Source organism: Pseudorasbora parva, chromosome 18 (genome assembly GCF_024679245.1).
Source record: "Pseudorasbora parva isolate DD20220531a chromosome 18, ASM2467924v1, whole genome shotgun sequence".
Taxonomy (NCBI): Eukaryota; Metazoa; Chordata; class Actinopteri; order Cypriniformes; family Gobionidae; genus Pseudorasbora; species Pseudorasbora parva.
The window spans coordinates 31,105,242-31,128,404 of NC_090189.1; the positions used below are offsets into that span (position 1 = coordinate 31,105,242).

General features: G+C 38.4%; 1 protein-coding gene across 5 annotated transcripts in view; it reads right to left on the minus strand.

Annotated features, from left to right (window-relative positions):
* dacha (dachshund a) overlaps nucleotides 1–23,163 on the minus strand; it is a 203,131-nt gene that overhangs the window by 112,951 nt on the left and 67,017 nt on the right. For all 5 annotated transcript variants that reach the window (XM_067422794.1, XM_067422795.1, XM_067422793.1 and 2 more), the window contains exon 2: nucleotides 3,928–4,043. In XM_067422794.1, the coding sequence (XP_067278895.1) occupies nucleotides 3,928–4,043 (116 nt within the window). The remainder of the gene's footprint in view (nucleotides 1–3,927; nucleotides 4,044–23,163) is intronic.

The following is a 23,163-nucleotide window of genomic DNA, read 5'->3' on the forward strand; positions in this document are numbered from 1 at the left end:
TTTAAAGAAAATATTTTTTAGTTCAATAAAAGTTAAGCACACTCAACATAAATTGTTTCATATTATTAATTACCAAAAATTAAAAAAAATAATTTTGAGCTCCTCTCCCTTTCAATGACGCTATTACAATTGATATAAATGGGACCAATCTGTTAAAATTCTCACTATATCAATAAAATAGCCACAAGAAGATAACTGTATGTTTAGATAATTTTACTAATCATTTCTGAATAAACTTCTATTCAATTTCATTTTAAGCTTCAATTGAACTTTAAATCCCATAAAAATAACGTTACAGCTCAAATAATAGCTAAGAAGAGTCCATTTAAATGCTTTTATACATTTCTGCACATTTCTGTAATTAAATAATACAAAAATTGGTCCCATTAATTTCTATCTTAAGTGCCTCACTGTAACCTCAATTTTTGTTTAAAAAGTCTATGGGATTTTCATGAATATTGAACTCTTAGAAAAGTAATAGTATAATTCTTAATAAGCAGCACAGTTTTAGGCCTCTTTCATGTCTGAAGCATAAACACAAGTTTTTCTAATGTCTTGTACATACGAGTTTGTTGTATATCAGCATGGTTCTCTCTCTCTCTTTCCTTTGCTCAAGTGCCACAGGCTTATAATGTTTCTGTCAACAGCAATCCAGGAAACCAAATGCAAAAACAAACCCCACAACAACACCTGGTTTACTAGCACCCCCCTCCTGCATTCAGACACTTCGTCTTGACTGGAAACACAGCGGAGGGCTTAGAGAGAACAGAAAAACGCTTCATTTCTCCAGAGACGTCTTTCTCTGACTGTTTTCTCTCTCTGAGGATGAAGGTGAGCATTGATAGCCGAGCGCCGTATCAGCCGAGCCGCCACTTTGTTCTGCCTAATTATGGCGTTAGCAGGAAATAACAGCACAAATTGCCGCTAATAATTAAATGACAAGTCTGATCAGAATCTGCAGATGTGTTAGTAACAAGCTAGAAAGGAACGATAGTTACGACACCTCAAATGTATTACTAAAAGCGAATGTACATTACATTACACACACACACACATATATATACATATATATATATATATATATATATATGTGTGTGTGTGTGTGTGTGTGTGTGTGTGTGTGTATATGTTTGTGTGTGTAATGTAATGTGATATATACATTATATATATATATATATATATATATATATATATATATATATCACATTACATTATATATAAAGAGTCACATTATATTATATATAAAGAGATGTATACATATATATACACACACACACAAATATACACACAGTATATATTATTAGAATTATAGCAAAAATAGTATTTTAAATTAATTCATAATAAACACACACTTGTATAATTACTGACTGTAATAAGGACAACTGTAATTAGAATCCATACTAGATTAATATTACAACCAATACTAATTACATTCATTTTTACCTCATTAAAAAGTTGCAAATCAGCTGTGAAATTTCACAAATTTAGTCGTCTTTGATAACTAGGGCCCATTTAACAAGATAATATTTTCAGCAGTTATATACTTTATCTCACTGTAATGGCGTTACATATATTTTAAAAAACGACTACATAAAATGTTTATATGTTTAAGCAGCTTGACTCACTTTAACTGTTTTCTATTGGTATTTGAATATGCACGAGTAAAAGAAGAAATGAAAGAGGAAAGGAGTGATGGTTTGCTGTAAATATTCAGTTCAGCTGCTCAAGTTTCACAGTATGTTGATTCTACCGTCATGGAGAATAGGAGAAGATATCCTGACATACATGTGCAGGACAGTTCCTGTTTGGATTCATGCACGGAACTACAACAGGAAGACCTGAGGGATTTGGGACACAACGGGGTGGAGTCCAAAATAAAATCTTCTGTTCATTTAACACAAAAGGGTAAATAATACCATCTGAAATAAATACATATTTAAAAGATACTAGTCGATTGTTCGGAATCATTAGGATTTATTTGATCAAATACAGTAAATATAGAAATATTATGAAATATTTTCACAATTTAAAATATTTTTAATTAAAAAAATAAAAATTATATATATATATATATATATATATATATATATATATATATATATATATATATATATATATATATATATATATATATATATATATATATATATATATATATATATATATATATATATATATATATATATATATAAAACATTTATTCCAGTGATGCAAAGCAGAATTTTCAGCATCATTAGTAAAGACTTCAGTCATGATCCATCAGAAATCATTCTAATATGATGATTCGCTGCTCAAGAAACATTTATGATTATTATCAATGATGCAAAAAAGAAAAGGAATATAAATGAATACTTTTATTCAGCAAGGATGCCTCGAATTGATCAAATAGTATTAAAATGTTACCAAAGATTACCATTTCCTGCTATTTTAAACTAGCAGATTTATTAAAGAAAAAAAAATCAACATGGTTTCTACAAAAATATTGAGCAGCACAACAGTTTTCAACATTGATAATAATACAATTTTCTTGAGCAGCAAGTAAGCATATTAGTGATTTATGAAGGATCATGTGAAAACTCAGCTTTGTGTCACAGGAATAAATTACACTTTAAAAAACAAAAAACAGTCCTTTTAAATTGTAATAATATCTTGAACAATATTACTGTTTTTACAGTATTTTTAATCAAATGAATGCAGTCTTGGTGATTAGAAGAGACACTTTATTTATTAAATTTAAAACATCTAAATTATTCCAAACTTTTGACGGGTAGTGTTATGATTATTATTTAAAATATGATTGTTAGAAATGTGACAGTAAATCCATCTTTGCTTAATTCAAACTAAATTTAAATTAAATGTAACTAAATAAATAACTAAATGAACTGCCTGTGAATAAATAAAATTACAATAATAATAATAATACCAGTGAATAAATAACAAAATCACACACACACGCATGCCTTGTTTAATGATTTTTCAGGTTACGCAAGAATGGTTTTATGAATGATTCAAACAAAAATGTGTGCTCACGTATCATGAATGAGGCCTATAATGTGAATGTCCCCATTAAATCAAGTCGCTCTCAAATCGCATCATATCCTGCAAAGTCAGACATTTGTTGGCGTTGGGGACGGCAGGATGAGCAGAGGGATTGAGAGAAATGTGGACGCACATTTTAAAGAGCTCCTTCAACCCCCACCACCCCCGGAGCGGCCGGCAGATATAACAACAGAGTCATCTAAAATCAATCAGCGGGGCCGGCTAACGGACTGCTCCGGCTACTCCGCGCCGCACGGATCGATACACGCGCTGGCCATTGTGAGAGCTAAATTGCCACTACCATCAGCAATTTAGAGAACTGAAGCAAAAAGGCAAGGAGGGGAACGACGGAGCACGAGAGCGGACATGACGTTAACTGAGACGCACATGTGGTTTCAGCCGTAAATATAAATACGCAAACAAACACGAAGGTGAGGCCCGGTGGTGTGGGATTCGGTCTAAAAGCGATCAAACAATGCCTCAAAACGGATTGTATTCCAAAGGAAGGAAAGATGAAAGAGGGATGATGAGAGAGAAAGAGAGAAAGCAAATGCGTGCACAGGAAAAAAGCAAAGAGGCTACAGAAATCCAATAGTTTAACCTCTGTTTGAGACGCAGTGGTGGCCAGTGAAGGACAGAGGGGGGAAATCAATACGAGCTGATTTGCAGAAGGTGGAAGAGTGGGAGGAGGAGGAGGAGGAGGAGGAGGAGAGAAAAGGACAGCCATAGGGATGGGAAAAGAGACAGACAGCAGATAAAAATAAAAATGAAATCCAGATTACACAGAAGAAGAAAAAAAAACGTTCCTATACGTGGTGTTTTACACACGGGTGTCTGTCTGAGCGTGTCCTTCATTGACGGGTGAAGGCTGGTATTTTTAGGTCTTACCTGTCGGGGAGAGCAGACTCGGAGAGAGCAGCCCGTGAACGCTGTGAGGAAGCAGACGAGAGCTGTCCTGCATCGCCACGCCGAGAGAACGCTTGGGAGGACGGCCAGGCCGAGAACTGGAGAGAGGAAAAAAACAGACAACAGGGGTTTTATTGACATGAAAAACACAGTAAAAGCAGTAAAAAAATACATTTAAAAAATACATGATTATGTTATGCAAGAAAATACTATTTCAGTCTTTCTACTTCAAAATTTCACATTTAAGTCAATGTATTACATTGCGCCTTTTTGTTAATATTTTGAGTGAAAATATTTTCTACGCCCTTTTTTCCAGTGTACATTTGCATCTATATTTTTGACTTCTAACATGTGACAAAGTTGCAGGACTGTGTAAAGTGTTTGGAGTGGTGAACAAATATAAGCTACTTTTGGGTCAATGACATCACCCATTTTTTTCATTTCAAAAATACATTAAAAAAATTATACATACAGTATCTTGCATACATAATATATGATACAATCACCCACAAAACAAGCATATTTTTTATTTATGAATATTTTTTTTTTTTATATTTTTCTGTTGATACATCTGTTTTAATATCATAATGATGACTAAATTCATTAAATAAAGAAATTCTTGATATGAATTGCAATAATTGTTTAGTAGTATTCCTTAGGAGAAAAAACCTATAAAACAACAACAACAACAACAAAAAAATAATAATATTCTTAGTAGGATTATTAAAAACAAAACAAAAAGTAATTTAGTACAACCATAGACTGTATAAAACAATGGACGCTGCGTCCTTGACGTCACCCATAGGTTTCTTAAACGGTTAGTTCGCCCAAAAATGAAACTGATGTCAATTATGACTCACCCCAATGTCGTTCCACACCCGTAAGACCTCCGTTCATCTTCGGAACACAGTTTAAGATATTTTATATTTAGTCTGAGAGCGTATCTAAGTCTATGCACACTATACTGTCCATGTCCAGAAAGGGAATAAAAAAATCATCATAGTAGTCCATATGTCACATCAGTTAGTTAGTTAGAATCTCTTGAAGCATCGAAAATAAATTTTGGTCCAAAAATAACAAAAACTACGACTTTATACAGCATTGTCTTCTCTTAGCGTATTGATTCATGATTTGGATCGCATGTCAAACTGCCAAACTGCTGAAATCATGTGACATTGGCGATCCGAATCATGAATCAATAAGCTGATTCATGACCGTTTGAATCTTTATTTGAGGATTGAAAACAAACACAGAAGAGAAGACAATGCTGAATAAAGTTGTAGTTTTTGTTATTTTTGGAACAAAATGTATTTTTGATGCTTCAAGAGATTCTAACTAACTAACTGATGTCACATATGGACTACTTTGATGATGTTTTTATTCCCTTTCTGGACATTGACGGTATAGTGTGCATAGACTTTCATTGAAGGAACAGAAAGCTCTCAGACTAAATATAAAATATCTTAAACTGTGTTCCGAAGATGAACGGAGGTCTTACGGGTGTGGAACAACATTAGGGTGAGTCATAATTGACATCAATTTCATTTTTGGGTGAACTAAACCTTTAAGAGCATTTTGAAGCCCAAAGTGGGTGGAGCCAGCTGTCGCCATCTTGACAGCGTGTCACCGCTTTCATAACCGAAAATAGGCAAAGAGGCGGGACGTGGGTGGGCAGACAAAAGGCTAGTAGTGACAGAAGCGGCAATTCACCCGTCATTTAAGTGGCCAAACATATACTTTCTGCTGTAAAGTTGGGCATTTTAATATGGGGGGCCTATGGGATTGACTCCCGTTTGGAGACTCTCTAGTGGCCAGTCGATGAATTGCAGTTTTAATCACTTCCGTATTGGCTTCAAGAGAGGGATGTTTGTATACAACATAATAATCAGACTATTTTATGACATGGTAAAGTTAATTATGGTTGTAAAAAGAATACCAAAAATATAATGCCATTAACCCTCTGGGGTCTGAGGTGTTTTCTGGGCCCTGGAGGTGTGTTGACATGCCCTGACATTGAATTGAGAGCAATTGAGAGTAATTCCATCCAATGATTTTGTGTCCAATGCCCACAGCCTAAACACAGGCACAACTCTTCTGCATAATGGTAACCACAAAATTACAGAAACTCCTCAATGTCCAACATAACTGAACATTAAACACTAACATAACCTAACAACATCTTTCCCTTTACTGAAAAACACATAAAATAACACCTTAATCCCTAAATTTACTCTTTTAAAGCAGTCCCTTGCAAAGCATTCTGGGAACTACAGATCCACTGCCCAGTTAGTTATGTCAGCACAATTATTTAATGTAGTTTTAACACAAATTAATTCAGTTTTAAATATATTAGGTTGATTTAACACAATTAAATTAAGTTGTGCCAAAATGAGATATGTTTAAGTAAAGTAAACATAATTTAAATGTGTCTATGATGAATGATGAACATTTGTTCACAAGACTTTTGTAGCCAAGAATGTAGTTGCTTCATAACAATGTGAAAATCACCCTGCCCACTCATTCACATAAATCTTGACCTGTTCTGACAAAAAGCAATTTTTACCCTGGAAAAAAAGCAGAGTTTTAAAACTAATTTGAAAATAATAATTGAGATCACGTATGTGTTCAAGGTGTCTGAGAAATTTGTATTATTTACTTGACGGTTACACCACATGACATTTTAGAGTCATTCAATTGAAACTGTTCTTGAAATGTAGTTTTCAAAACAGCATGAAAACAATAAGAATACAAAGAGTACATTTCTAAGAAATAATCTTTACGTTATCACGTTATCTTCATTGTGGAACTTTTATATTTCAATGAGCTTTAGAATAAATGCTCTGATTCAGTCTCTTCAGACAAAACAATGAAAAGGTAAGTTCTTTCAGAGCGGAATCAAGTTAATACATTTTACACACACACACACACACACACACACACACACACACACACACGCACACGCACGCACGCACGCATCAAACCAAAAAACATACGGTTATACATCATCCTCTGTCATGATAGATACATGAACAAGCACAGTCTTAGAAACACGTGCCCCTAACGTACAACACGCTAGACAAATTATTCAACACAAAACACAAACACACACACACACTTATCTCTCACACTTCATTGTGAGAAGGGCTATCAAAGAGACAGGTACATGACAGTTCGAACCCTGCGCAAGGGTGCTGGCAGAGCAAAATAAGCCAGAAAAGCAAAATGCTAATTCAACTGCTGCATATCATTGGATCAAGTCCAAGAACATCAAGCAGCAAGTGTTTTTCACCATTCTATTAATACTGCAGTACTAACAAACGAACCACAGTAGAATCACCACTAAACTGATCAGAGCAATGCAAAGAGGAAACACACAGCAATGAGCACCTTGCTGTTAATAGAAGTAATTCATGGCAGCATACAATGTGTGCACATACACAGACCTCAGCCAAGATTTGAAATCAACACGAAACAGCATTTGACATAAATTTTACATCCATAATGTGACGCATTTCCAAGCCGCACCTCAATGCAACACTCTAAAAAATGCTGGGTTTAAAACAACCCAAGTTGGGTTGAAAATGGACAACTGGGTTGCTTTAACCAAGCAGTTAGGTTAAATGTTTGCTTAAAACAACCCAGTTGCTGGGTTACATTAACCTAATGTATGGGTTAAAACAACCCAGTTGCTGGGTTTGTCCATTTTCAACCCAACTTGGGTTGTTTTTTAACCCGGCATTTTTTGAGTGAAGTTTTCCATTGATTGTGAAGAGCAGCTGCTCAACTGAAACATCACTAGCACCAACTTTTAATTGCGTTTTTTTTGGCCCAGACACTAAAAAATAAAGTTTATTTTCAAATATTTTTTTTTCTTCACATTAATGTTAACTTTAACAAAAAAATTGGTTCAATGTCATACTTTGCTGTCATTTGTTAACACTGAAAATATGTTTTTTGTTGATTGTAAATTTGTGGAAATGTGTATTTTCAAATCATCGTCACAAGAACAACACCATCCAGCTGTAAAACATATTGCCGAAACCAGGGGTTTTTAAAATGTGGATCTGCCGAAAATTTCAGAGAACAGAAAAAGTATTGCTTTGGGGAATCTGCATTGCACCAATTATTTTTCAACTTGTGGAAAGTACTATACAGATACATCTAAATTATTAATAATTAATTGTTTTGTTTTAATTGTAATATTTTTGATATAGTTATCATTAAAAGCAAAGTATGTAAGTTTTTTTTATGTTAAAATACAATCTCTCGACCCAGTTCATCTTTCATTATTAATGGCATTCATGGGTTAATGTGTAAACAACATTGAGTGTCCCAGGCACCATCAAAACACTGAGAGCAGTCTGCTCAGATTCGTCAATCTCTTTTCAGTTTAACCAATAGCGGGAGTTTGGGGCGTGACTACTGTACCCGGCGGAGTCAAAGGTTATTTCTTATTCTCAAAAAGTGTTTAAAAATAATTATTTTTCAGGCTAGACCAGCCAATGTGCATGTGCAGTACTAAGCGCGAGTCTCACTGACTGTTTCTATAGACCTTATGTAGCACGGCCCTTTTCAGCACGGCGCTCATTGTGTAATCAATACACTGTCTATATCAGTTTGTATTTCTACAGCATTAACTCTACAATAAGTAAATCCACTTCACCAGCTAATTACTCTTAGAACTATCCATAGAAATATACAGAGCTGCCGCAAAAACAGAAATACATACTATGTACTTATTATAGTTATTACTATAACTGGGTAATAACAAGGTACTAACCATGAACCATGAAGCATTGTACCTTATATTACCCAGCACTTTCTTAGGTAAGTACACATAAGTGCACATACTGTAAAATAAAGTGCAACCATAATATGAGTCCATCGTCTTTTTTATATATAAAGTCTATTGTTACATGGGAAAAGTCCGCTTTAATCACAGAAGTGCAAGCCAAATTTCACTACATTTCAGACCATCAAAGTTTAAAGAGGTCATGAGCGTGTCATGCGCATGTTCAGCGTATGTTCTTACTTCATATTGTTACTTCAATACTTCATATTGTTTACTTTGATATGTCCAGGCAGTGCAGTCCACCTCAAACAGCTGTGGCACATGTCGTGAAAAAAGTGTGCACGGTGCAGGTTTACTGGTTGGGTTGATTATTACTCAATTGATTACTCGTGACACAAAGCAACATGGCTAAGTATATTGGACCTTTTATAGAAAGTAGCCAACTTTTACCTGTTGAAACATTGCTTTACAAGCATCGGTAAGAGCTGTGTTTGTGATGTTTGAGTTGGGGGTGTTTGCAAACCCCCTAATGGTTTGCAAACCCCCTAATGGTTAGAGTCGGACTGGTAACCCGAAGGTTGCGGGTTTGATTCTCAATACCGGCAGGAAATGACTGCGGCTCCCTTAAGCAAGGCAACGAGCCATCAATCTCTCCCCAGGCACGGCCAGGCAAGTTCACTACTCACTCCTCCTAATGTGTAAGCACTAACTTGGATGGGTTAAATGCAGAGGACAAATTCTAAGTATGGGCTACCTTACTTGGCCTTCACATGTCACTTTCACTTTATTTTTGTCATCATATTTAGGGTTATTTGGCATTAAGTTTGAACCTCTGTTCTAAACTGTACTTCCATCACTCACATACAGACCTTAATAGTGCACTTAAGCATATTTTTAAGCAATTACATTTCAGACTTGAAGCAATACTCCATGTAAACAAGGCCAATAAACAGCATATTTACTAAGTCAAAAGGATCAATGTTAAACTTCAAAATGACCCCTTCAGCATCCAGTTGTCCATACGACAAGACACGGGCCTTCCTCCCTTTCTAATCCAAGATATTTCAGTTTGACGCGCTGATCTGTTGACAAGCTTGTCAAGGTCTGTGGCAAATGGGAATCACTTTGGACCATCACATTACTAATCTAATTAAAAACTATGAACAGTGGAGCGTGGTGGAAAAGAGAGGCAATCAACATGAATCACTTTAGCTGTTGTAGTGCCTGTAAGTGGAGAGCAGTCGATGGAGTTAACTGTACTGTAAAAAAAAAAAAAAAAAAAAAAAACTTCTGCAGTTTGCCAGACCACAATTCCTCTCCAGTGCAGATGAAATTAATGGAGTCTTTGATTCTGGGAGAGTTTGACAAACTACTTTTCAGTCTTTTGTTTTACTTTTTCAGTGAAATGTGATTATGTGATTTTATTGTCAGGGAAAATTGTGGGGGATCGAGATATGACGCAGGGTGGATTCGAACTGGTGTCTCTCACATGAACACCACGTTAAGCTAACCACTAGGCCACAGGTGAGAGAGAAAGGACATAAGTAACATTGCTATTAAAAAATATCCGCAAAGGCCTTTGTTTGAGTTGGTTTTTAAATCATTCTGACAAAAGCCACGTTGGAAAACAATCAATTACCTCAGTGTTCCGATAGCACGACTCCATTTCCTTTGAGGAAAGCAAATTAGAAAACATCATGGCGGGGCAGCAAACGATTCCGTGAGGTCAATGTAGTGCAGGAAGAAAAATCAGCTAAATGTCAAAAGATCCCTCCTTTGAAGACGGTCAGCTACTAACTTGAAATCGCACATCAGTGAAAAGAAAAGCAGACGTTTCCGGGTCGACGTGGAAACCCATTTCCTTTAAACCTCTACGTCGACGTGTGTTGAAGAACAAGAAGCGTTCTTTCTTTCCTCATTAGGAGCATCTGACTCACTTGCTCCTTTTGAGCATTCCTAATCGAGGCGTGCCCGAAATACAAGATAAAAAAAAAAAAGCCAACATGCTGGAGTCGTTAGAAGTCTGCAGTCAGGCGATTGTGCGTGAACAGGCACTTGACTCCCGTGGGACTCTTAAAGCTATTTTCTTATTTAGCTCCACTTTGACTGGGTATTGTTAGAGGCTGAGCAGTTCTTTCCTCGCTTGTGACAGGTGCTTCCCTTATATAAAACCCATCCTTTCATTTTCAAGAGCACTTTTGGAAAGGTACAGTCGTCATGTACTTGACACAATGTTCCAGAAAAAGTACTGGAATTCTAATTGCATGGAAATATATGACTTGGTATGTTTACTACAAACAAGGATAGAGTACCGGCATCTAACAATTATTTAGGTCATCACATTTTTGATTAAAAATTGTTGCATGATCTTACACTGATTGTGCCAAGTAACATGATAACGTAAGGTCAAGCAAATGCTTTGAACTGTGTTCTGTTAGCGCATAAAGGTCAAAAACTGTTCCCAATCAGCACACTTTTGACCATTTGAGAACTTATATTGATCTTGCTCTGCACTTCCAAAAAACTGGGGAAAATCCAATTATTACAACCTTATGGTAAGTAAGAGTAAAAACGTGGTTCGTGTTTGCACTTTTATAATTAGTTGTTTGTATTTTTAGCAGCATTTAAAATACAAAGTTATTAACCTCTTAAACTCTGTGGACCCTGAACAGGGACGGGAATGACATAGTCATGTATATACTTTCCATTTTAAATGTCTGTGGATGAGCTATGATGTCATATGTGGCACCATTTGAAAGCTTAGAGTCTCTACTTTCTGGAGATATGCATCACTTTGGCATTTGTTTTAAACAAAGTAATGTATTTACACTAAATTACTCTGCTGCCATTTCCGCCTGGATTTGGCCTACCCAAATTGAAAAGCCTCCCCCATACACACATACAGTGATCTAGATTTAAAATGTTGGTGTCATTTTAAAGGAAACCCTTTAACGTTACATAAAACACTGCTAAAAGTGATAAACATGTAAGTATATGTTGTGTAAGCTGTTATAACACCCCAAAAAATTAGGCGCTTTTTGATTGTTTTATATAAATTCATTTTTGAAAGTGTGAAACTCAGGCCCTGTGTGCTCTAGGACCCTGCAGACAGTTTGGGCTGATATGCTTTTTTCGTAAGTTGAATATGGAAGGCGGTCTGGCGAAGCTAGATTTTACTTTATAAAGTTTTAAATATGGATATTTTTCTTACAAAAACCCATCGATGCACTTCAGAAGGCCTTGATTAACCCCTGGAGCCGTGTGGAGCACTTTTATAATGGGTAGAGGCACATTTTTGAGCGTCAAATTCGCGCCACGTTCACTGCCATTATAAAGCTTATAAGTGTCAGGAGATTTTTTTTAAATATAACTTAATTGTGTTAATCGGAAAGAAGAATGCCATCTAGGATGGCTTAAAGGTGAGTAAATCATGAGATCATTTTCCTTTTTAAGTGAACTAATCCTTTAAGCGATAGTAATGCGGGTATATTGAAGGCTGCTTGTCAGTATATCGAGTCGACTCCATGTGAACAGCTCAGTGCTTTAGTCAATCTGACTGTAATGGAGCCTTTCACACCCTGAGAATTCCCTGGTATGGGAATATTTTTCATCTCCCTTTCCCACTTGCAGGCATGATGCCCATGTGCGTTCCCTACAGCCACGACAGACAGTGAAGAGCAGCGAGTATACAATCACACACACGCATACACTCTCCTCTCTTTCCCGTATCCCATCGGGCTGGAGGAACAGATGGCAGTGAAAAGTCATTCACACGTTACTGCACGTTCCACACGCCGGAGAAGAAAACCCTGTCAGTGTGCTCGTCGCAACCAATCACTCTGCTCAAATCCCCGGCGACAGCATTGCGCTCTGCTGGGGACCGGCGAAAACTGGGTTACTAAGCACTTTTTATTCTCTCCCAGCTTCGTAAATGTGCCCTTGTCATCTTTTAAGCGGCCTTATTCAATATTCATGAACAGGCGACACCTGCTTGTCTCGCTGAGACAATGTGGCTGAAAAGACGGGGGCGGGCCCACATGGAAGTTCTGAGGTAGGAGAATCAAACCACACCCCTTTCAGCTGAGCGGGCGGGGCTTGAGTGTCTAGGAGTTTGTTCGCGGAATCAAACTTTGCTCTCTTTTGACGAGAGCGGTTTGTAATAAAGTTTAGCCCAAGAAGGCGCAAAGGCCGAGGGTCTACCGTGGCCGGAGGGGGTGCGGGAGGACACAGAGGGAAAACAAAATCAGATTTCCAAAATTATAATGGAAAACGGTTTAAACAACAACAAAGACGGCAGCTGAGGCAAGAGAAAAATGTACGAGTCAGGGTGCCTTTGAAGATATTTAATTAAAATCTAATCCTGCATTCTTAAAGGCTCACATAAATTAAGCTGTCAGTCAGGAAATTTATGCATTCACATTTGCATATTGCATACAATTCATCAATTACTCATGTTTGAAAGGCTTGAGTATCCCAGGGAGAGGAGCTACCAGTGTGCCAGCTCAGAGAGACAGACCGCGAGAGAGAGACAGCGTGAGGGAGAGAGACAGACAGAGAGGATGATGGGGCTCCTGGTACCCGCTGATGCCCAAGAGGAGTCAGTCTCCATATGTCCATGCATTCAACCAATACTACTGAAATCCTTTCTCTTGCAAACGTACGCGCACACACACACACACACACACACACACTTTGCATGAAGCTGTCTGGTCTCAGACGGCCACCAACTAAAGCTCAATTCTCACAGTCAGACAACTACAGCTGATTTCATTCCACACTTTGCTCTCAGTGCTGTACGACTAAACTAATTAGTGTACAATAGAGCAGACCAGAGGTATATGTGGCAGACAGAAGCAAAATGATTCACTGATTTACTGAATCATTACTACATTAACACTATCTACGATGTGTACAATTAAGAAAAAGCATGAAACTTAAGACATACACTGCAAGTTTTTGACAGAAAACTCTTGCACTCACCAGGGCTGTATTTATTTGATCAAAAATAATATTACATTTTAATATACTAATATCTCAAACAATAAAAATCTACATGCATGTATATTTTTTACGTGCATGTTTTACTATTTTTATTTAAATCTTAACAGCGACTGCCCCATAGCTTTACATTTGAAGTGCATTTCTGTCAACATGTTTTTACAGAATGAGGTGTAGAATTATAAACTATTTAAGTGTTGCCATTAACAGATGTTGTCAGTAAAGCTTGTATTGCCTTTAAATTGTGCTGCATTTCAGTAAAGGCAAGGTCACACCTGACATTTTCAGGTATGTATGTTCAGTCATCACTCTTTCTTATAAAGCCATCCAATATTTCTCAGATTAAAGGCCAATGCTTTTAATTTGAGAAAGGCTTTGGCCATGGTAGGGCTGTTTTTTCCCTCCCCACAGGCTTGTCTCACACTGTGTTCCATTATCTTGATTGCGATTGTCAGACGAAGACTATTGTTAACTATAACTAGCAGTTTCTCTGGCAAGCCAAATGCAGGGTGGTGCAACCTAGACGACGCCAAGAAATTAGGACAAATGTCTCCAACCACCTACCGGTTGGCTAGCTAAATTTCAGAACGGTAGTGTTAATAATCTGTGGCCGAAGGAAAAAAACAACAAAAATGGAGTGAGAAAAAAACATTATGGCATTAATGGGATAGTTCACCCAAAAATTAAAATTAAAATGGAAGAATATGGAAGAAAGAGTTGTTTCCCCCTTTGACTTCCATATTATGGAAAAAAAAAAACTATGGAAGTCAGTGGGGCTTAACAACTCTTTGGTTTCCGATATTTTTCTAAATATACCCGGATAAGTTTACAGATAAGTAAACATTACATATTTTGTCCTGGTCCACTTAGTAAATGCCATTTTAACACCGAACCTAGAGATACCAAACCTAGGGACAGATTTACAAAGTTTATGCCAGTGCAAACCCTCTTTTGGTGATTAAAAAAACTGCTGTCAGGGCACACAATGAAAAATTAGCGCCGAAAAGGCATGGAGTTATTTTTGCGGCTGACCTTATTGCATATACATTTGTAGATTTGTAGAAGTTTCCCTTTCGGGAAATTTATCAGAGGAGTGAATTAAAATGAATCACACAAGGTGATTTACTAAGGTTTGAACTCGTCAATTTACTGGTATTTGCGCAATTATTTACCGCCCAGAAAAAAAGAAAAAGCATGCCCTAAACCAGACGCTAACTGATAGATTGTGTTCGTCATTATGGAAAAATGATCTGGCTGCGTATGTGTTCATTAATTTCCGCGTCATCAGTAGATCACACTCCCATCTGCACTTTTATGGAATTGCGCCTTCACGCTAATTTGCCCTGTTTAGTAAATCTGGCCCCCTAAAGGAATAGAGATATGTTCACAACCTGACTGGTCGGCTTTCTCACATACATTTCATGACAGAGCATACAAAGCGTCCAAAACAATGCTGTGTGCTGGGCTAAATGCGCTCATTGTATGTGCGTAGCCGATATATGACGGTATTTTAAGCAGCTGAGAACTTGTGAAAAGTTTATAAAATGTGTGAAGGATTCAAAACAGCTGCAGGAATCCCTCCGCCACACACACAAACGAAGATCTTCTGCGAGGAGATGCAGTTCTGATGCTTGTACCGAACTGTGATGGGCAACATCGCAACTATGATGAGAAAAACCAGGCATCCTTGAGCGTTCTGCCCTTTTTAGGGTCTCATCTCATTAGGTCATGTCCTGTTTTTGGTTTGTTTACATGCCTTTGGTCCGTGTTGCGGTCATATTTAAATCGAACTGCATCAGTTTGATTGGAAGCGGACTGAGACACGTCTTTTCAGCGGTCTCGGCCCACTTGTTTGGTAAGCACAAGCCAGGGTTTGTTTTATTCGAACCAAACATCCCAAAAGTGAACACACCCTTATTCTCTGAACATAACCTACTCCAGAGCTGGTTCAAGGGTTAGTTTACATTAGATTTATTCAGTATTACCAATTTTGCACAATATTTTAAAGCACTAAAAAACTAACTAAAGATATTTTTTTAAATCACTACTGCCCAGTAGGTGGCGATATGCACTGAGAATGTAAATAGGGAGGATGGAAGGAGTCTTTGCATGTTCACTGTGAACATACTCTGGCTTGTCTGAATGTCTTTGGGAACCAATAACTGAGTAAGAAAGGTTTAGGTTAATCAACCAAGAGTTCAGAGTTCATTTGTCGGAAAGTTAACCTTGATTTCTTTTCTATTTGTAGGACTACAGTATCCCCCCTCAAGTATATTATGGAAAACTAGGAAAATTAGAGGCTTGTCTCTTTACCCAAATTGGATTATTACATTTTTAATTGCTTTTTTTTCTAGAGGGACGCCATAACAGATGACCTAAGATCAGCTAATGACAGTAAACAAAGGTGTGTTTTTCCAAAATGCTGACTCCTGGGACACCACTAGAGAAAGGTCAAGCGCTCACAGCGACAGAGTCCTGTCTATGTGGCACGGCCTCTTTCGCACGCATACACACGTATACACATGCTGTCCGGCCCTCACAATGTCGCTTTTGTTCTGCATTATTAACTGAGAGAATTCCTCTGCTTCAAGCTTTTATTAAAAAACTCAGTGCGGTTGTGCGCAAGCAACCATTTCGGAAAGGGTGAATATGTCGACCGGACCCAGAAAAAAGAAAAGACAGAAGAGAAATCTCCACTCGTGGATTTCTTTAAGTGCTGCCTCCATCTGACACCATGTAGCTTTTAGCTTAAGTAACCGCCGATCATAATTTTTCCCTCCTTCTCTCAGCAGTGCCACTACCGAGCTACTGATGGTATTGAATAAATGTCAGATGTCTTCCCCCCTGCTGTCTGCTCCGAGAGCGAGAGGGAGAGAGGTGTTGCCTTATTCATGGTGGGCGGGCGGGTTGGGGGAGGGAGAGTTTGTTTGTGAGCCATTATCTTCAGCCATCAATCAAACCCGAGAAGCGCACGACATGAGCGCATCTTTTGATTGCACATGGGAGCCTGTGTGTATGAATATCCATAACAATATGGACGTCCAGTGAGATGATCTTTATTTCTAAATGACACACAAGGCCTTGACACATGCTGCTAAACAGCAGATCCCCAGGTCCTGCATGGAAAAGCTCTGCAGATTTACACACACTTAGTATGTACGACATTCAAAAACTTCTACATGTCCACGGCCCCTTGGTCTGTTCAACACATTTCACCAAAATGAATTCCATTCCGCAAATTAAAACAGACAAACCAAAAAGTGCACGATTCATATGTGAACCAGCTTTTTTTTATTCAAACTATAAACTGTTTTCGGTAGCATATTTGGGTTGAAAGGATGGATGGATGGATGGATGGATGGATGGATGGATGGATGGATGGATGGATGCTAAAGTCTTAAAAAATGTATTGTATATTCTTTTCCCTTTCTACTATTAAGTTGTTCCAAATCTATATGAATTTCTTTGTTATGTGGAGCATAAAATAAGGTATTCTGAATAATGTTTGTAACCAAACAGCTGTTGACTTCTTTTGTTCCTACTATAGAAGTCGATGGGTGCTGTCAACTGTCTATCTTCTTTTGTGTTCAACAGAAAAAAAGAAACTCAAACAGGTTTGAAACTATTTGAGGGTGAATAATTAATGACAAGATTTCCGGTCCCACTTTAAATTAAGTGGCCATAACTACTATATGCAATACATCAAAAAAAATAAGTACAACACATATTGTGTTCATATTGTATGCTGTACACTTTTGCTGATATTGAGGTGGGATACGGGTAAAGTTAGGGTCAGGTGTGGTGGGATGGGTGAGTTTAAGGGTAAAGTTAGGGTCAGGTGAGGTGGTATGGGTGAGTTTAAGGGTAAAGTTAGGGTCAGGTGTGGTGGTATGGGTGAGTTTAAGGGTAAAGTTAGGGTCAGGTGAGGTGGTATGGGTGAGTTTAAGGGTAAAGTTAGGGTCAGGTGAGGTGGTATGGGTGAGTTTAAGGGTAAAGTTAGGGTCAGGTGTGGTGGTATGGGTGAGTTTAAGGGTAAAGTTAGGGTCATGTGAGGTGGTATGGGTGAGTTTAAGGGTAAAGTTAGGGTCAGGTGAGGTGGTATGGGTGAGTTTAAGTGTAAAGTTAGGGACAGGTGTGGTGGTATGGGTGAGTTTAAGGGTAAAGTAAGGGTTAGGTGTGGTGGTATGGGTGAGTTTAAGGGTAAAGTTAGGGTTAGGTGTGGTGGTATGGGTGAGTTTAAGGGTAAAGTTAGGGTCAGGTGTGGTGGTATGGGTGAGTTTAAGGGTAAAGTTAGGGTCAGGTGTGGTGGTATGGGTGAGTTTAAGGGTAAAGTTAGGGTCAGGTGTGGTGGTATGGGTGAGTTTAAGGGTAAAGTTAGGGTCAGGTGAGGTGGTATGGGTGAGTTTAAGGGTAAAGTTAGGGTCAGGTGTGGAGGTATGGGTGAGTTTAAGGGTAAAGTTAGGGTCAGGTGTGGTGGGATGGGTGAGTTTAAGGGTAAAGTTAGGGTCAGGTGTGGTGGGATGGGTGAGTTTAAGGGTAAAGTTAGGGTCAGGTGAGGTGGTATGGTTGAGTTTAAGGGTAAAGTTAGGTGGTATGGGTGAGTTTAAGGGTAAAGTTAGTGTCAGGTGTGGTGGTATGGGTGAGTTTAAGGGTAAAGTTAGGGACAGGTGTGGTGGTATGGGTGAGTTTAAGTGTAAAGTTAGGGTCAGGTGAGGTGGTATGGGTGAGTTTAAGGGTAAAGTTAGGGTTAGGTGTGGTGGTATGGGTGAGTTTAAGGGTAAAGTTAGGGTTAGGTGTGGTGGTATGGGTGAGTTTAAGGGTAAAGTTAGGGTCAGGTGAGGTGGTATGGGTGAGTTTAAGGGTAAAGTTAGGGTTAGGTGTGGTGGTATGGGTGAGTTTAAGGGTAAAGTTAGGGTTAGGTGTGGTGGTATGGGTGAGTTTAAGGGTAAAGTTAGGATCAGGTGTGGTGGTATGGGTGAGTTTAAGGGTAAAGTTAGGATCAGGTGTGGTGGTATGGGTGAGTTTAAGGTAAAGTTAGGATCAGGTGTGGTGGTATGGGTGAGTTTAAGGGTAAAGTTAGGGACAGGTGTGGTGGTATGGGTGAGTTTAAGTGTAAAGTTAGGGACAGGTGTGGTGGTATGGGTGAGTTTAAGGGTAAAGTAAGGGTTAGGTGTGGTGGTATGGGTGAGTTTAAGGGTAAAGTTAGGGTTAGGTGTGGTGGTATGGGTGAGTTTAAGGGTAAAGTTAGGGTTAGGTGTGGTGGTATGGGTGAGTTTAAGGGTAAAGTTAGGGTTAGGTGTGGTGGTATGGGTGAGTTTAAGGGTAAAGTTAGGGTCAGGTGTGGTGGTATGGGTGAGTTTAAGGGTAAAGTTAGGGTCAGGTGTGGTGGTATGGGTGAGTTTAAGGGTAAAGTTAGGATCAGGTGTGGTGGTATGGGTAAGTTAAAGGGTAGGGTTAGGTCTAAGGGAAGTGTCAACAGTGTAATTATTAACTGTAACTACAGAAATTAATTACAGGTGTAATTACATGCAGGTCATTTTTAAAATGTAAGTACAATGTAAAACCATATTTAAACAATAAATGCATTGTAAAATTATTAATTTAAATGTTAGTACATAGTAGGTAAGGCCACCTAATTTTGTTTGCCTATGACCTATTTTATGTTTGCAAACCATGATTACTTTTTTTTTGTGGGCGGAGCCTACCTAGTTGCGCAAAATGACAATCTGTGGAAGCCACAGAATAAAAGACAAAAAAAAAGTTTTCCCTCAGATTTGCGAGTTTATATCCAGCAATTCTACCTCTTTTCCCCTCAGAATGGTGATATATACTCACAATTGCGAGTTATAAAGTCTGCACTGGGAGATATAAATGCATGAAAAAGAGTAAAGAATTGTGAGATAAAAACATTTTTATCTCACAATTCAGAATTTTAAAATGAAAATGTAGACTTACTGTTTACATTAAATAGTAAATAGTGCTTTAATAGTAGACTAATAGTTGCAGGTTTCATCAGTCCAGTCTGTAACGTCTGCGTTTAGCTTCAAAGGGTGTATCAACGACTGAATTCTAAAAATTGAAGACCTTTTTTTGCATTCAGATTCTGACATACATCTCTTATTCTGATTTTGCCCATTTTCCTCCACTTGTTGCACGATATTTCTGCATCCACCATGTGTGCGCGCAGCTCCTCGAAATGGGCCTATATAAAAAGTGCCCACATTTAAATTTTTGGGTAAAGTTCATGTATGTTTGTGTTAATCTAATTCACAGCTACACTTCTAAAGAACCCCAGTACAGTGGGCAAGTACATTTAAATGTGTAATAAAGTGTGAGTGTAAAGGGTCAAATAAGAGGGCATCTCTACACTCAAAGGACTTGATGCTTCCACAGAGACACCCTCTTCTCCTAACCTGTGCTTGACCCTTATCATTAGTCCACACACCCACACACACACACACACACACACACACACACACACACACACACACACACACACACACACACACACACACACACAGGGTATGTGGGGTCTTTTATGGGGTCTTTCCATAGTTTTTAGTTTTTATAATCTACAAACTGTATATTCTATCACCTAACCCTACCCATCAGAGAAAACCTTCTGCATTTTTACTTTTTCAAAAATCATCCTGTATGATTTATAAGCTGTTTTCCTCACAGGAACCAAAACATGTCCCACAAGGATAAGGATTTTGGATATTGCCATCTTTATGGGGACAATTTTTTCCCCATAATGTAGTGTACACACACACAAACACATTTACAAACACACACATCATATTAAAATCCTCCATAAGTATGTCTGTTCCACCTGGATTCTTAGATTAATCCTTCCTTTTAGATATGCCTGATTCCTTTTTTGCCCTGCATCTCTGTGTATCTGTATTGACTCTTCACTGAACATATGATGAGCCGGTGATTTACCACACGGGGAAATGGACGAACAGAGAGCGAGTCAGAGAGAGAGAGAGCGAGAGAGAGAGAGAGAGAGAGAGAGAGGGATGGGAAAGAGGAGGGAGAGGCTGTCGTCACTTGACAGCTCACTGAGATACGACTCAATGTGCGGCTCTTAAAAATAGCAGCTGATAAACAGCACAGGCTCCCTTTAACCCGCAGCAGAGATGCGCATTTGAGCTGGTGGACACAATGTGCCCGAGTCGGCGCTTAAGTTAAGATGTGATAGATTCAAAGCATCCCAGCAATGAGACTCGCTCTGACAGCCTGTTAACGGTGAACGGACGCACATGTCGGGCCTTCGGTGTGTGAGAGAAAACAGACAGAGAGACTCCTTATCTTTGTATACTCACACACACTCACACACAGACAGGTCTAGTTCACTTTCTTTGTGGGGACTCTCCATAGACGTAAGGTTTTTATATATCGTACAAACTGTAGATTCTATCCCCCTACACTGCCCCTACACCTAAACCTACCCTTCACAGGAACATTCTACATTTTTACTTTCTCAAAAAAAAACGTCTTTGTGATTTATAATCCTTTTGAAAAGTGGGTCCCCACAATATAGGTGATCTCAGGTTTTACTATCCTTATGGGGACATTTGGTCCCCACAATGTAATATAAACAAGGGCACACATTTTACACACACACACACACACACACACACACACACACACACACACACACACACACACACACACACACACACACACACACACACACACGGTTTGTTTTACCCATGCTGCTTTAATACACACTCATATCAGTCTAAGTAAGCTTGATATCTTTTTTCCATTCCACCTGTTTCTCAGTCTCACTCCATCCATCTCAGTAAGTGTTGCATTTCATTCTGTCAAAGCGAGTCTTGAATGTTTAAAGTCGACATGAAATCAAAACTGACCTTTTTACTTTTCTGTGATATGATTTATCAGCGCACATTATTCTGAAGAAAAAAAAGTCTAACTTGCTCTGCCTCAAACAACTTTATTCCTGCTGACATAAATCTATTTTTCAACTCCAACTTTTAAACATGATATTATATTTAAAATGTAATGTATGTAATTAATTCCTGTGACGCAAAGCTGAATTTTCTGCATCATTACTCCAGTCTTTAGAGTCACGTGGTCCTTCAGAAATCATTCTAATATGATGAATTGCTGCTTTTTATTATTATGCTAAAAACAGGTGTGCTGCTTAATATTTTTGTTGAAACCATGAGGGAACGTTCGAAAGAACAGCAATTTAAAGCATCCTTGCTAAATAAAATAATTATTTCCATGTACTAACCACAAACTTGTGAACAGTAGAACATTTACATTTGCATAAAATTCACATAAGAATATTTCTCATTATAACATGTAAAAGTATAAATGCACAGTTTGAAATTTGGACTTCTGTCAATCCCCTCAGAATGTAAAGTTACTGATACAGTATATCAGCTACTATCTGGCTATATTGATTATATTGGTTATTAGACTAATCAATTAATGTGAAACTGGGAAAATAGATATACTGATATATTGGTCTATCTATATCTCATTTCTCTGCTCTCTGTGATTTAAGGACCACTTTATCATAATTGAGGTTTAAAATACACACACACACACAAGTTTAAGTGCAACAAGTGCAATCTCATGATTGTGTTCAGACAAACTGAATGATTGGGAAAAATGTCTCTCACTATCACTTGATTATGGTCTCTTTGCCGAGGACACGGCTTTACATTACCAGTCGACTGAACGCAAACAATCTAGATAGCAAAACCTGTTGAACCTTGACACATACAAACACATACCGTGACCACAAAACACACACTTCTCTTATATCCTCTCTGAAGTATTCAGGTTCAGATCCCACTCAATTAAATTAGATCTGCTTCCCGTAATTCTGCCACTCTCAGCGCCAAAGCTGACAGCAATCGGCTTTCTTCCTAGCCGACGCAACTCGTCCCCTCCACCGCGAGTCTTTGTGGACCCGGCGGGCGGGATGATGTGTGTGTGTGTGTTTGAGAGGGGGGAGGGAGTTTGCCTTCAGACAATAGCGAGGGTTGGCACTTAGCTGTATGCGGATTAAATTCTCTGACATTATCAACCCGCCCGCTGAATCCATGCAGGGGGCGGGAGGAACAGGGGTCGGCAAGATGCAGAACAAACCTTCTATCCCTGATGCTCGACGTCTCACTATGGATTACTGTCACTCAGCAGAGAGAGAGAGAGAGAGAGAGAGAGAGAGAGAGAGAGAGAGAGAGAGAGAGAGAGAGAGAGAGAGAGAGAGAGAGAGAGAGAGAGAGAGAGAGAGAGAGAGAGAGAGAGTGAGTGAGTGTGAGAGAGAGAGAGAGTGAGTGTGTGAGAGAGAGAGAGGCGAGGGAGGGAGGGAGGGTTACTTTCATTTATTTAATAACCCGCACCCTAATCTGTTTCAAAACAGGGGAGGGAGGGAAAATGTCATG